The sequence below is a fragment of the Natrix helvetica genome (assembly GCF_964273705.1).
Source record: "Natrix helvetica genome assembly, chromosome: 1".
Lineage (NCBI taxonomy): Eukaryota > Metazoa > Chordata > Lepidosauria > Squamata > Natricidae > Natrix > Natrix helvetica.
The window spans coordinates 364,457,167-364,472,706 of NC_138548.1; the positions used below are offsets into that span (position 1 = coordinate 364,457,167).

At 51.7% G+C, this 15,540-nt stretch overlaps 3 protein-coding genes across 4 annotated transcripts in view; 2 read left to right on the plus strand and 1 right to left on the minus strand.

Annotated features, from left to right (window-relative positions):
• Positions 1-15,540, minus strand: part of LOC309384804 (uncharacterized protein) — a gene marked incomplete at its 3' end in the record, with an annotated part of 351,454 nt that overhangs the window by 279,630 nt on the left and 56,284 nt on the right. The window lies entirely within an intron of this gene.
• Positions 9,466-13,099, plus strand: LOC309384245 (H-2 class II histocompatibility antigen, E-S beta chain-like; the record flags this gene model as incomplete). The annotated part of the gene is made up of 6 exons (XM_081937485.1): positions 9,466-9,549; positions 10,811-11,055; positions 11,138-11,499; positions 11,648-11,761; positions 12,000-12,023; positions 12,885-13,099. 6 exons carry the CDS (start codon positions 9,466-9,468, stop codon positions 12,896-12,898), a joined length of 843 nt encoding a protein of 280 aa, XP_081793611.1. The 3' UTR covers positions 12,899-13,099.
• LOC309384826 (H-2 class II histocompatibility antigen, E-S beta chain-like) overlaps positions 14,797-15,540 on the plus strand; it is a 45,720-nt gene continuing 44,976 nt past the window's right edge. For both annotated transcript variants that reach the window (XM_081938639.1, XM_081938638.1), the window contains exon 1: positions 14,797-14,946. In XM_081938639.1, coding sequence (XP_081794765.1) covers positions 14,862-14,946 — 85 coding nt within the window. In that variant the 5' untranslated portion in view covers positions 14,797-14,861. The remainder of the gene's footprint in view (positions 14,947-15,540) is intronic.

The following is a 15,540-nucleotide window of genomic DNA, read 5'->3' on the forward strand; positions in this document are numbered from 1 at the left end:
TGCAGGGGACTCCTCAGCGCCAGACTCAAGTCAGCGCGAGCCTCGGTCCCCTTCGTGTTGGCTCAGGAAGGAGGGGAAAGGGGAGCAGCAGCAGCTGGTTGGGTGCAGGGAGGGAAGAGCTCCGGTTCTCCTGCGCTGCACGGGGCTCTCCTTGCGCAGGGCTCTGGAACTCTTCCCTCTCTGCATCCAGAGGCGGCTGCTCCGGCTCTTCCCTGAGCCAACACGGAGGGGACCGCGGCTGGCGCTGAGCTGAGTCTGGCGCTGAGGAGCCTCCTGCGCAGCCAGCTACTCGCTTCTCAGTGGCGGCAGCGGAAGGAGTCGCTGTCCCCGCCTCCGTTGTCCCGGCCCAGGAGGGTATTTTGCTTGCACGCGCAAGAAAGACGTTGGCCTCCCACACAGAGCCCTCGTCAGAGCCTTCCCCAGACTCCAGGACTGGCCCAGGTTCCTCCCCAACCTCCTCACTGTCTGTTTCTGCTGCCGGCTCCTCTGGCCGCTGGCAGGCCACAACAGCAACCCGGTTGTTAAGTGAATCTCGCTTCCCCACTGACTTTGCTTGACATAAGGTTGCAAAAGGAGATCGCATGACCCCGGGACGCAGAGACCGTCATAAATACGCCAAGCACCCAAATTTTGTTCACATAACCATTGGGGTGCTGCAACGGTCGTAAGTGTGAAACGCAGTCATAAGTCATTTTTTCAGTGATGTTGCAACTTTGAGCAGTCACTAAATGAAATGTTGTAAGTTGAGGGATACCTGGGTAGTTTTTTACGCAGCCAAGGAAGCGGCTTCACTACAGGCTGTGTTTTGCCACTCCCGCCATTGTGTGTCGGATAGTTTCGTTTCTTTTGGCCCCACGGTCACAATTGGCGCATCTACCTTGAACCGGTGTGAATTCGGTTCAGTGCCATCCCTATCTCACAGGGCTGCTTCAAGAAGTAGAGGAAGACTGAAGCGGGACAGGGCGGACTTTTTTCCCAAGAGTTGAAAGAAGGGAAGGGCCAGGGGAGACAGGATAGCGGTCTTCCAATATTTGAGGGGCTGCCCCAGAGAGGAAGGGGTCTGCTTATTTTCCTTTGAAGGCCAGACGAGGAACAATGGATGGAAAGTGATCAAGGAGAGATTCAACTGAAAACGAGGAGGGATTTTCTGACAGTGGGAACAATCAACCAATGGGACAGAAGTTGCCTTCAGGAGTTGTCACTTGAGGCTTTCAAGAAGAGATTGGCAGCCATTTCTCAGAAAGGGTGTAGGGTCTCCTGCTTGGGCCGGGGGGGGGGGGGGTTGGACTAGATCAGTGGATCTCAAAGTGGGCTGTACCGCTGTTTGGGGGGCGGTGGGATGACTTAGGGGGGCGCTAAGAGGCAAGGGAGGGGGCAGAGGAGTGCTGGAGGTGTTCTGCTGTACTGTATTCCAGACTCGCCTAGCTTAGTGCGCAGGCGCGTAATGGAATGCAATGGGACCGAAAGCAAGAGTCCTTCCTCGCCCGACTTGTGTGGAGGTGGAGGCTCAGCCTCACCTCACCAGGAACCGGCGACGCTACTCCTTTGGGAAGGCTTGGGTCTCACGCGCGCCTTCAATGTGTGGAAGGGTTGGGTTCATCGCGTGAGAGTGGCAGTTAAAACTGCTCCTCCAGCTGTGGGGGGAGGGGGCAGCCGTGAACCCCTAAACATAGCGATGGAGTTGTCTTCCCTGCTTCTCGACGGCTTTGCCACCTTCCTTCTCCAGGGCCCTCTGTTATTTAACGAATGGGCGTGTGGGTGAAGAGCTTCACAAGAGCCGAAGGTCCTGTCCCACCCGACGTGAGCGCACGGAGACCCTCGGCCGGTCTCTCATGCTGGGTAGAAACTGAGCTGCTGCCTCCGTAAAAAATTGCAGAGGAAGCTGAAATTTTGGGATGTGATTCTAAGAGGAAGAGCGTCTACTCCGCTTGAACTACTTTCTCATGTAAATAAGGATTGAACAGCGTACAAAAGAGGTTGTGGGTTGTAATCCTTCCATGCTGGGGCAGGGTTTGTGATTTTGCAACTACTTCACAGATGCACGTTTTTTCCTATAGTGTTGGTATTGTTAATAGGATTCTTTTTAAAATCACCTGGATTAATAAACAATCTTAAACTTGCCCACTGATGGAAATACTACAGAAAATGTGTTTTAAATTAGTAATCATTTTTATAGCATTAGCTGGCTGGCTGATCTGCTGAAAGAGGGAGGCACGTCTTGTTCAGAATAGTTTGTGGAATTGAGACAAGTGGTTCTCAAGCATTGACACACCTAATAAAAGGAGCTCACAGTGCACTTTAACCTCATGTCCTGACTACATCCTTGTGTTTCCCCCACCAAAGTGAATTCTCATTGCCCTAATCTCATTCCCAGGAGTGAGTGAAATATCTTGAACCCTCCAACATGGGAGACTGCAACCATCACAAATAGGAGCAAGTTCCCAAGTGCCTGAATTTCCATTGCATGGGCATGGGAAGGGTGCAACGGTTATAAGTGTGAAAAACGGTCATAACTCAATTCTTTCAGTGCCATTGTAACTTCATACGGTCACTAAACTAATAGTTGTAAGATGAGGACCACCTGCATTTCACAAATTGCTAGGGAAGATGCAAACTTGCTCTCTTCCTGCCTGCATTCCAAACTCTGCTCTCTCTTTGCTCTCTGAAAAGCCTTTTCCCTCCTGCTGCAGACCACAGGTAGTCCTCAGATTACGACTATAATTGAGCCCCAAATTTCTGTGGTTAAGTGAATTTTGCCCTATTTTATTATCTTTCTTGCCACTCGTTAAATGAATCACTGCACTTGTTACTAACGGCATTAAGTGAACCTGGCTTCTCCGTTGACTTTGCCTTGTCAGAAGGTGGCAAAAGCCGATCCTATGACCTGGGGACTCTGCAACCATCGTAAATACAGTTTGAGTCAGTTGCCAAGCATCCAAATTTTGATCTTATGACCATGGGGGATGCTACAAGGGTCATAACTGTCAAAAAGGGTCATAAGTCACTTTTTCAATACTTTTCCAATGATGAAGATGTTGATCGTTTGCTGCTTCATACGGAAGTTCGTTGGCTATCAAAAGGCAACTGTGTGAGATGCTTTTACAATCTTTTTGACCCTGTTGTGGAGTTTTCTGAAGAGAAGAAAGCTTTGCTCAGTGGTGAACTCAAAGAGATCAGGCATGGCACTGCTTCTTTATCAGAACTATTTGCAAAGTTCAATGAAGTGAATTTGCAGTTGCAAGGAAATGAGGTCAATTCTTATTAAGGCCGAATCTCTCACCTCTACGTTTATTTCAAAGTTAACTCTATTCAAGCGCCATAGAGGCCCTCGCGAGCGATACCAGTTTCCCAGCTTCTCTGAGTGAGAAGAGAAAGGTGGGATACAAGATGAGGATCTTCAAGTTTTTTGTGACCATTTGGACATGCTGCCTAAAGATACGTCTGAGCGATATCTTCCTTGGATGGAAATTCCAGATTGGGTGATAAATCCATTTTCAGATCCTGAGGAAGATGGGGTAGTGGAGGAACAACTCACAGAGCTGCAACAGGACATTGAGCTGAAGCCAAAGTTTAAGAAATGGGACCAAGAGTTTTGGTTACAGAAAGACATTTCTGATTTGCACTTCCAACATCATATTTGGTGGAAGGGGGCTTCCGTGTGGTCATCCAGCTTCTCTCCAAGCAAAGAAATCGACCCCAGATGACTGAACGGGGAGATTTAAGACTCCGGCTAAGTGACTTAAAACCAGACATTGGGAAACTGCTATCATTTCATCCAGCCCATCCATCACATAATAAGAATTTACTGAACAGTGAAGCAGTTACTAAATTTTACTGAGCTTACTAAGTTACTAGTCCCTAAGGTTCTTGATAAACGACCATCAGACTTTGAAAGCCTGGTTATCACTGGATCAGGTTCAACAATTTTGTTGAATTAACATTAACTAAAAAGGTTTTCAAATTGGATTTTGAATAAATGTGCAATGAATTGTTACAGTTTTGAATTTTACTGTTACTATCTTCCTTCCGTCATGCAAACAGCCCAGTCACATGACCCCACAGCCACCCCCACCAAGCCACGCCCACAGAAGCGGTAGGAAAAAAATGTGAATTCCACCACTGGGTGGTGGGGGCACTGAGGATCAGTTTGTAGCACCAAGGGGGGGGGAGGTGGACTGAAAAGGTTTGGGAACCACTGGTGTAAATGGTGTAGGAGAGCTATGGCCACCACCACCCCCACAGTGCCCATGCGTGCATGGCATTTTTTGCATGCTTTTTTCGCCCTCCCCAGGCTCCAGAGGCTTCCCTGAAGGCTCCGGAGGGCTTAAACCGACCCTACATTCCTGAACTTTTGTTTTGCCCACAGGGCTGAGTTTTTGGGCTTCAGGGAAGCTCCTGAAGCCTCCGGAGGGCCCCTGGGGGGGGGTGGGGGGCTCTTTTCGCCCTCCCCAGGCTCCTATAAAGCCTCTGGAGCCTCTGGAGAGGGCGGAAAATGGCTTTAAAAAAGGCTAGACTCAGCTGACAGGGCAACCCCTCACGCGCCCTGACAAATGGCTCCGCATGCCATAGGTTCGCCATCCCGGGTGTAGGGTCTCCCCTACTCAAGCAGGGGGTTGGTCTAGATGACCTCCGAGAAATCCATCTGAAGCCATTCCTGGTGTAGAAGACATTTGCCATGGAGGGGAATACCAGCTCTGTGGGAAAGATGGGGGGGGGGGGTTCAGTGGGGCATCCCTGAATGGAAGACCCCTCCCTTCTTCCCAGCATCCTTCCAACTGAGCCTCTCCCCCTCCAGAGGTCATCCAGACGGGCTCTGCAGGACCCCAATAGCCTCAGTCTCTAAGGGCAGGACTTTCCCCTCCCCTTCCTCATCTGGGGTCTCGGGGTCACCACAGGAAGAATCGGTCAGTGTCTCATTGTAGGAATTGTCTCAAACACGGAGAAGATTTGGGCTCCTGTTGGAAATCCCTCCCCTTGCAAGATAGCGTGGAAGAACCCGGAGAAGGGACAACACCAAAGGTATCCATGACAGGAAAAAGAAATAAGATTTCCTTGACAAGGAAGAGGCATTGTTGGTGAAAGATGCTTCCTTGCTCAGGGGAACTGAACCAGCAATTCATAGACAATCAAACCAGGGGGCTTGGCTGTTTCCCAGGTGAGGGGAACGTATCAAAGACGTGAGCAAAGGGCTTAAAGAAATATTGAAGTCCACAGATAATTATTATCTCTTCCTCCTCTTTCATGCGGGGAGGAATGAGAAAGTCACTGGAAACGATGCCAAGAGACTGGGAGCAGGTGGGCATGGGAGCCAAAGAGATGGGGGCACAGGTGGTTTCCTCTTCTGCTCTCCCAACAAAGGGAACCATCCAAGGAGGGAAGGCAACACCTTGGAAGTCAAGCCTGGCTTAAGGGATGGTTCTCTGGAGGGGAATCCACATTCATGGACCATGGTCCACAACCCCTACATGGGGGGCTTCTGAAAGGGGATGAGAGCTGCCCGTCATAAGGACCCAGAAGGTCGGCTTTGGGAACTGACTGGCTCTCCTCATCCGGAGGGCTTGAAAGTGAAAGCAAAGTTTTAGAAGCTAATTGGAAGCGGAGACCTCAGGGGAATCAACCAGAGAAACCAACTGGAAAACGAGGGAGAGGGTGGCCGGCAGAAGCTACGGAGGCTCTACGAGGGGATTGCTTCAAGGGCACAAATTGGAACATATTGAAAGAGGCTGCAACAAATGGACAACAGACTGAGGTGAACAAATACGCTTCCATTCTACGGGTTAGGATTATCCATGGATCCATCCGTCCATCATCCGTCCATCCGTCCATCATCCGTCCATCCGTCCATCATCCGTCCATCCGTCCATCCATCTACCCTGTTTTCCCGAAAATAAGCCCTACCTGAAAATATTGCAACACAGCATCAGCCATGAGGTGACCACGCTCGCCGCCTCCTGCACCTCAAAAATAATAAGACCCCCCCCAAGGCCAAGTGCTTATTTTTGGGTCAAAAGAATATAAGACCCTGTTTTATTTTCGTGGAAACATGGTATCTATTTATATCCATCCATCCAATTTAAATAGCCACCCATCTCACAACAAATGATTCTGGGTCACAGGCGGCAAAGCTAAAAACAGGAATATACTTGAAAGTATTTTAAAACACATTCAAAGCAATAAAAAAAAAGCTTTAAAAAGAAGGAATATTAGGCAAAGAGTCACTTTTTTCAGTGCCAACTTTGTCTGGATGAACCGTTATAAGTCAAGGACTGTTTTCTTCCATGTGCTTTAACTGAGGGAGAAGGGACTCCATCTAATCTGGGGGTCAGGAAGGGCCCCTTTAGCTGCTTCCAATGGGGCAGAGGAAGAAAGGGGCTGCCCCACCTGGAGGCTCAGCCATGGGGCAGAGGAGTCCCTGAGCTGCCCCGATGAAGAATGGAGGCTTGTTGCCTGATGGATCCTGGCCAGTTCCTCAGCTCCCCTTCAGAAGAGCCCAACGCTTCAGGCTGGGGAAGCGAAACCCAAGCGCCTCTGCGGCTGTTGGGGGTCAGAGGAAGAAGTGCTGCTGTGTGTGTGTGTATGTGTGTGTGTGTGTGTGTCGGGGGAGGGGGAAACATGAAAAGAGCCGTGAAGTTCTGCTTTGATCAGGAGAGCGATGGGCCTCCCACCAGAGTCTGCCTGGATCTGGGGCCAATTTTGTGTGACTGTTGTGGCCAAGGACACAGTTGAGGGACTCATTCAGATTCTGCTGCCTCTGTCAGCTACAAGGGGGGACCCAGTTCTGGCCTTCTGAGTCCAATGCAGGGCAGGGTGGATTTTGACCCCTTCAACCCCCCCCCCATCCCTGGAAAGGATTCAGGCCGTCTCAGGATACGCACCCTGTGGGATGTCTGCCTGCTGCAGCTGGGGGAGGGTTGGGGGGCTCTGAACCTTCACCTGATCAGTTATCACCAACCATTAGCTGAGATTTTATCATCAGCTCTCAACAGCTGGCAGCTGCCCAGCCTCCGATGACCCCACCTAGCTACCCCTGGGCTACTGTATAGGCTGAAACCCCTCCAAGACAAGGAGGGTGAAGCTTCAGGCCCTCCTCGAACTCTCCCCCCTCAAAATATCCACTTCCCATTCCTCTTTTAGCCTGGCCTGATCTCCTTGGATCTCTCCTCCTCCCTCCTTTCTCAGTTCCTGCCATTTGGAAGACCTTATGGGAACCCAATTCCCCTTGTCCAGAGGGAGGGGATAAGGTTAGAGTGGAGCAGAAACCCTAAAGGGGAACAATGAAGTGAGGTCTCACCTTACTTGGTCCTCGCCCCCACCTCTAAATACAGTAGCCTTGTAGTCTTTCCTACCTTCCCGAGGCTCAAGTAAAGCTCTAGTAGAAATGAGTAAAGTAATAACTAGCAGCCAGCACAGGTTTGTTAAAAACAGATCATGCCAAACGAATCTTATTTCATTCTTCAACGTAGAGACTAAATTATTAGACCAGGGAAATACTGTGGATGTCGTATCCTTAGACTTCAGCAAGGCATTTGACCAAGTAGACCACAACCTCCTTCTTGGTTAGCTAGTAAGAAGTGGGACAGAAGCATCTCCACCAGAGGGATTCCTAACTGGCTGACAAACCCTACCCAATGAGTAGTCCTTAATGGGTCTGCCTCTACCTGGAGGGAAGGAAGCAGTGGGGCACCCAGAGGTTCCCTCTTAGGCCCAGGACTCTTCCATATCTTCATAAACGACTTGGATGAGGGAATAGAAGGGGAACTCTCCAAATTTGCAGATGACACTAAGCAGGCAGGAATAGCCAACACCCCAGAGGACAAGCTCAAAATCCAAAAGGACCTTGAGAGACTTGAACACAGGGCCCCATGTAACAAAATGAAATTCAAGGTAGAGAAAAGGAAAGTCCTACACTTAGGTTAAAAAAAACAGACCAACTGGACAGGTAGAGACGAGGTGGAACTTGGCTCAATGCCAGGAACTGTGAGAGTCTCTTGGAATCCGACTGGACAATCCCTTAAATATGAGCCAGCCGAGGGTTTCAGCAGCCAAAAAAGGCAATGCAATCCTAGGCTGCCTCAACAGAGGAATAAAAGGAAGATCACGTGAAGCATTGATACCATTTTACAAAGCCTTAGTATGGCCACACTGGGAATCCTGCACCCAGTTTTGGTCACCACGATGTAGAAAAGATGTGGGGACTCTAGAAAGAGGGCAGAGAAGAGCAGCAGAGAGGATGAAGGGACTGGAGGATAAAACGTAGGAAGAACGGTTGCAGGAACTGGGCATGGCTAGTCTAGTGAAGAGAAGGACCAGGGGAGACAGGATGGCAGTCTTCCAATATCTCAGGGGCTGCCCCAAAGAAGAGGGAGTCAAGCTATTCTCCAAGGCACCTGAGGGGAGGACAAGAAGCAATGGGTGGAAACTAACCAAGGAGAGAAGCAACTTAGAACTAAGGAGAAATTTCCTGGCAGTTAGAAGAATTAATCAGTGGAACAACTGGCCTCCAGAAGTTGTGAATTCTCCAACACTGGAAGTTTTTGAGAAGATGTCGGATAACCATTTGTCTGAAGTGGTGTAGGGTTTCCTGCCTAGGCAGGGGGGTGGACTAGAAGACCTCCAAGGCCTCTTCAAACTCTGTTATTCTATTCTATTCTAAGGAGGGGGCTGGGAGGGACCCACGGATGCTGGGGAGCAGAGAAAGGAGCTGAGACCCCCCCAAGAGAGACTTTGGGAAAGGGGTTGGAGGGCAAGAGAAGTGGGAGCTTCAAGGCCCAAATCCCTTTGGAGCCCCCAAAGCTTCTTCCGTTAAAAGAGGAAGGAGACGGGAAGCGAAAGAGGGAAACTGAGGCATTTTCAGACCTGAATCCACAAATGACACCAAAACTACGTATAAGAAAAAGAATTTTGGCAGCTTCAGAAAATTCACTTTTTCTTCTGAATCTCAAACTTGAGGCTTTGAAAGTCAAGCAAGAGGGGAGCTTGGAGCCCTTTTGGGGAGCCCCTTAATTTGGGGAGGGGACCAAGGACCCCCATCCCACAATCCCCGATTCCTCAATCAGGACCTGGAGGTTGGGGGGGGGAGGGGAGGCTTTGAGAGAAGGGCCTGGGAAATTAACTCCCCCAAACTCTCCCTTTTGTGCAGGGGGAGGGAGACCCTCCCTTTGAGGTGGTCTAGAATATTCTGAGGAGGGAAAAGGGGTCTTGGGCTGAATAAGCAACTTGAGTTTCTTCTCTGCGCCGAACTAAGTCTTCTATCGGGTGAAGTCAAGGGAGGCTCTGCCCGGAGACCGATGACGCTGCAGAAGGGAGGATTCCCATTGGTCCTCCTGCTCCTTCTGGACACTCCCACTTCCGAAGTCCGAGGGAAACTCCTCCTCCCCCCAATCCAGACCCTCCGATTCCGCCTCTGGGGCTGGAGGCATCGGCGTCTCTCTCCTCTCTCTTTGGGGCGCTTGTGGGGCGGCATCCATGGCTTTTCCTGGGCTCCCCCTGATGCTGCTGGTGGGGGCGCTGGCCCGGATCCCCGGAAGCGAAGGGGGGAAGGAGACCCCGGTAAGGAGGGGGCTGGGCGGGGGAGGAGGGGGCTGGGAAAGACCCCCGGAGGGGGAAGGAAACTGTTGGGTCTGCAGAAACTCCGACAGCCTCGATCTCTGCGTGGTCTCCTCCCCCTTCCTCCCCAATTCCCCCCCTCACAGGAGGACAGAGAAGGACCCCTCCCCCCGTTCCCCGATTGTAACCGAGGTGGGGGTCGCAGCCAGGCCCCTCTATCTCTCGCCCCTCCCCAAGTGCCTGGGTGGGAGTGGGCTGCCTGGAGAGAGGAAGGGAAGGGAAAGCGAAAGCGAAAGAGGGAAAGTGAGGCATTTTGAGCCCTGAATCCCCAGAAGGAAAAAGATTCATTTGAGCAAAAGGATTTTGGCTTCTTCAGAAACTTCCACTTTTTCTTCTGAATCTCAAATTTCAGGCTTTGAAGGTCAGGCAAGAGGGGGGCTCCCGTCCCTTCTGGGGGAGGCCCTGAATTTGGGGAGGAGGCCAAGAACCCCCCACCCACCCCCCATAATCCCCCATGGCTCCATCGGGACCTGGAGGGGGAGGGGGGAAGTGAGAGAAGGGGATTTGGAGGCTCTGAGTCGCTCCTCTCCATTGGCTCTCAAAAACTCCCCTTTGTGAAGGGGGCTGGAGACCCACCCTTTGAGACGCTCTTGGGGGAGGGTGCAGGGGGTCTTTGGGGGGAGGGGGCTAGGAAACAGGTGGGATCCCCGAGGATCCCCCCAAGGGAGGGAGTTGGGCTGAAGATTGGAGGGAAAGAAGAAAAGTTGGGGCGACCCAGGGAAGTTGGGGGTTGTAGGGCTGGGAGACCCCAGGAGTCTCAGTCTAGATGTCCTCATTGTGCCCCCTCCCCATGTTCCCCTCCCCCCCAAAGGAAGAGAGGGGGGGAGATATGGATATTATTACCTTCCCTCCAGCCCCTCCCCCATCATTCCTCCCCCCTGCTCGACCAGCTGAGCTTCTGCCTGCCTTTTCCCACCCTGGGAGGATGGAGGGGGGGTCCACCAGGAGGCTCCTCCCCTCCCCCTCTTTCTTTTCTGCCCCCCCAGACCTCCCCCCGCCCAGTGAATCTGCTCCCCTCTGGGACTGAGAGAGTCCCCTTCCCTCCTCCAGGGGGGCATCTTTCTCCAGTCTCTGAAAGGAAGTTCCCCCGCCATCCTCCCTTCCCGAGTGGATCCCCCCCTTTGCTGGAGGCTGGGAACGATGGGCCCTGGAGTCCCTCCTGACAGTCCTCCTCCTCCCCCTCCCAGCCCATTTCCTGTACCAGGGGAAGGCCGAGTGCCGCTTCCTCAACGGGACGCAGCGGGTGAGGCTCCTATACAGGTATTTCTACGACCGGCAAGAGACCGCCCGCTTCGACAGCGACCTCGGGGAGTTCGTGGCCCTCACGGAGTTTGGGAAGGCGGATGCGGACAAGTGGAACAGCGATAAGCAGATCATGCAGTACGAGAAGGCCCAAGCTTCAATTCAGGCACTGAAAAGTGAAGAAACTTCTCAGATGAGAAGCGAAATGTCTTTTGGGGGGGAAAAAAGCCCCTTTGGGTCAACCATGACCTGGACTGACTCAGAATCTCCACAGACACTCAAAACATAGAATATTTTTAAGAGAGAAAAGGAGTTTTGAACTAACCAACCTGTGTCTCTCATGTGCCTCCTTCCCCTCCTTCCCTCCAGCCAAGCCCACCGTCACCATCTCCCCCACCAAGATGGAACCCGATTCCCCCAACACCATCCTCCTCTGCACCGCGACGGGCTTTTATCCCGTGAAGATCGAGATCCAGTGGCTGAAGAATGGCCAGGAGGAGAAGGAGGGCGTGGCCTATGGGGAGGAGCTCCAGAATGGAGACTGGACCTACCAGCTGCAGGTGATGCTGGAGACCCAGCCCCAGCGAGGAGACGTCTACACTTGCAAGGTGGAGCATGCCAGCCTGGAGGCCCCCATCACCGTCCAGTGGGGTAAGCCCCTCCCGTCCTGCTCTGGGGACTCATCCTGCCCTGAGAAGGGGAAGGACCCTCCCTGTAGAGAGAATAAGAATGGACCCTCCTCCTGAGGGAAGGTGGGCCTGATCCTCCTGCTCAGGTGAGGCTCCTTCTCCTTCCCCAGAGCCCCGTACCTCCAGCTCTGCCAAGAGCAAACTCTGGACGGGGATTATGGGAGCTGTGATAGGAGTGGCCTTCTTTGCGGTGGGGCTTTTCTCCTACCTGAAGAGCAAGAAAGGTGAGTCTGGGGGGCTGGAGGTGAGGTTGAGGGGAGGGGACCATCTAGGGGAGGCCTCTCATCAAGGTCAGCAGGTGGCCAAGAGGGTCTCCTGGAGAAATATTTTTGGCAGCTTCTCTTGTTTGAGGGGCTATTAAGGGAAGATCATGCAACCTATTATGGGCTATCGAAGGGGAGTGGGACCCTCTGAGTCCTGCAGCCCATGAAGGGTCCTGATTGGGTCTTTTTCTCCTTCCAGCAATTCCCATCCAACCTCCTGCAGGTGAGTTTCTCCTCTTCCTCCCTCATCTGAACTCCTCCTAAAAGTTATAGGTGTTTTTTTTTAAATTCTTTAATTGCTCCTTTTAAAAAAAACATGCCTGAACAATATTCCACCCCTGTGGCTATTCTGAAAGGGGTGAGTCCCATGCTACTATGCACCGTGTCATTGAAGGCCACTTCAGCAAATGGCAGGAGATCTTCCCAGATAAATTGCTGATAATTAACATAAGCATCTCAGGTATTGTTCTATCACTTTGTTAGCTCGTTCTTAAGCACCTTTCGTACTTGGATGGAAGGTGGAGCTGAGCCCTTGAGATGACCCTCTCAACTTAATGAACTCCAACTTCCAAAACTTCACCCTGAACTAGACACCCCTCCCCCATCCGAGATGATCCTTCTTGGCCCCCCATTCAGACTCATTTGGGCTCATTAGTTGGAACCTTGACAGGCTCCTCTTCCTGACCCCCCCCCCTTCTCCTTGTGAGAATTCACACAATTTCTGGCCAAGTGACCTCAGTCTGCACCTTTTTCTGCCACCCCCTTTGTAGCCCCCTCTTCTTTCTTCATATGGAAGGTCTGCAGGGAGTGGGGAGGGGGATGCCCTCTGGATTAACCCTTTAATTAAGTCAGGGAGAATTCCAAAATCCCCCGGAGATGAAATGGGGAGGAATCCCTCATCCATCCCAGCCTTTTCGTTCCTACAATGGGCACATTCTCCCTCTATCTGTCCCTGCCTATCAACCACCCCCCTGCAGTGTGGGTCTGCCTTGGGGTTGGGGTGCTAAAAGGGAAGATAATATGATTTTTACACTAAAAGTTTCTCTTTATATCCTAATTTTCTTCCCCATCTCTTTTTCTACAGCACTCATGAATTAATCCTGCTCTCTGATGCAAAAGGAAATTATTTCTTTAGTAGCTGATGATTCTTTGTCCTGTTTGCAACCTCTGAAAAATGGAGGCTGAAGGTGGCAGGTTGGGGAGAGGAGGAGAATGTCAGCCTGGACCTTCTCCTGCTGAGATCCCCCCCAAGCATCCTTTCGGGGCCTCCCTTTCTTGGGAGGGAGGGTTGGAGACGATCTAGACTGCCCCCAGGAATCCTGGAATTCTTCCTTCCTTCCTCTTATTTATTTCTCCTTCCTTCCTTCATTGCTTCCTTCCTTTCTTCCCTCCCTCTTTCTTTTCTTTTCCCTTTTTTCACTCACACCCTTTGTCTTTTGCTCCTTCCTTCTTTCTTTCTTTCTTTCCTTCCTTCCTTCCCTCCTTTTTTCCTTCTTCCTCTTTCCGTCACCTACAGGAGAGTCTTCCCTGGATTGAGGCCAGGACTGGATCAGGAGGAGTGTGGGCAGATCCCAGGGAGGGGAAGGGTGTAACCAGTAGCCAACATGGGAAGGAAAGCAAAGAATTTCATTCTTTGGATAGGTATTTAATTTTTTTAAAACTTTTGTGATGTGTTTTTTTTTAATGTTGTACGCCGCCCTGAGTCCTTTTGGAGAAGGGCGGCATATAAATCCAAATAAACAAACAAACAAACAAACTTTGACAAAGTGACTAAACTACTAGACCAGGGAAATACTTTGGACGTTGTATCCTTAGATTTCAGCAAGGCATTTGACCAAGTAGACCACAACCTCCTTCTTGGTTAGCTAGGAAGAAGTGGGACAGAAGCATCTCCACCAGAGGGATTCCTAACTGGCTGACAAACCCTACCCAATGAGTAGTCCTTAATGGGTCTGCCTCTACCTGGAGGGAAGGAAGCAGTGGGGTACCACAAAGTTACGTCTTGTGGGCAGGACCCATGGGTTTTGCTGGGGTCCTTCAGCTGTTGATGGGGGTAGAGCTGTTGGGAGTCCTTGGAAGCGAAGGGGGGAAGGAGATGCCTGGTAAGGAGGGAGCTGGGAGGGACCCATGGATTGTGGTGGGTGGAGGGGGTAGAAAGGGTCTGAGAGCCCCCCCCCCCGCCCCAGAGACTTTGGGAAAAGGGTCAAGGGAAGAGAAGTGGGAGATTCAATGCCCAAATCCCTTTGGAGCCCCCAAAGCTTCTTCCGTTAAAAGAGGAAGGAGACGGAAAGCGAAAGAGGGAAACTGAGGCATTTTCAGACCTGAATCCACAAATGACACCAAAACTCCGTATAAGAAAAAGAATTTTGGCAGCTTCAGAAAATTCACCTTTTCTTCTGAATCTCAAATTTGAGGCTTTGAAGGTCAAGCATGAGGGGAGCTTGGATTCCTTTTGGGGAGCCCCTGAATTTGGGGAGGGGACCAAGGAACCCCCACCCCATAATCCCCGATTCCTCAATCAGGACCTGGAGGGCAGGGAGGGAGGGAGAAAAAGGCACTTGGGGGTCTGAATTAACTCCCCCATCTCTCCCTTTTGTGAAGGGGGTGGGAGATTCTCCCTTTGAGGTGGTCTTAGGGGGGCTCTGGGGGTGTTTTGGGACAGGAAACTTCAACTGATCCCATCTTGGAATCTTTTTTCCATCTTTCAGGATCCCTTTTAATTTCTTGCTGAAATTTGCTTGCAAACATAACTTAAAACACAGAATATTTATTTTGGGGAGGGAAAAGGGGTCTTGGGCTGAATAACCAACGCGAGTTTCTTCTCTGCGCGGAACTATCTCCTACATCGGGTGAAGTTAAGGGAGGCCCTGCCCGGAGACCGATGACGCTGCAGAAGTGAGAATTCTCATTGGTTCTCTTGCTTCTGGGCATTCCCAAGACTTACTTTGAGAGGAAAAACTTCTCCCCCTCCACTAATCCAGACCCCCCCGATTCCGCCTCTGGGGCTGGAGGCATCGGCGTCTTTCTCCTCTCTCTTTGGGGCGCTTGTGGGGCGGCATCCATGGCTTTTCCTGGGCTCCCCCTGATGCTGCTGGTGGGGGCGCTGGCCCGGATCCCCGGAAGCGAAGGGGGGAAGGAGACCCCCGGTAAGGAGGGGGCTGGGCGGGGGAGGAGGAGGAGGAGGGGTTTGGGAAGGACCCCTGTAGGGCGGAAATAATCTGCTGGGTCTCCAGAGCCTCCAACAGCCTCGATCTCTGCGTGGTCTCCTCCCCCTTCTCCCGCCCCAGGAGAACGGAGAGGGACCCCTCCCCCCTCGTTCCACTGTTGTAGCCGAGTTGGGGGTCACAGCAGGGTCCCTCTCTCGTCCCCACCCTGGTGCCTGGGTGGGAGTGGGCTGCCTGGAGAGAGGAAGGGAAGGAAAAGCGAAAGCGAAAGAGGGAAAGTGAGGCATTTTCAGCCCTGAATCCCCAGAAGGAAAAAGATTCATTTGAGCAAAAGGATTTTGGCTTCTTCAGAAACTTCCACTTTTTCTTCTGAACCTGAAATTTGAGGCTTTGAAGGTCAGGCAAGAGGGGGGGCTTCCGTCCCTTCTGGGGGAGACCCTGGATTTGGGGAGGAGACCAAGGACCCACCACCCCACCCCATTGGGACTTGGAGGTGGAGGGAGGAACTGAGAGAATTGGGGCAGTGGTGGGATTCCATTTTTTTACTGCTGGTTCTGTGGGCGTGGCTTGGTGGGC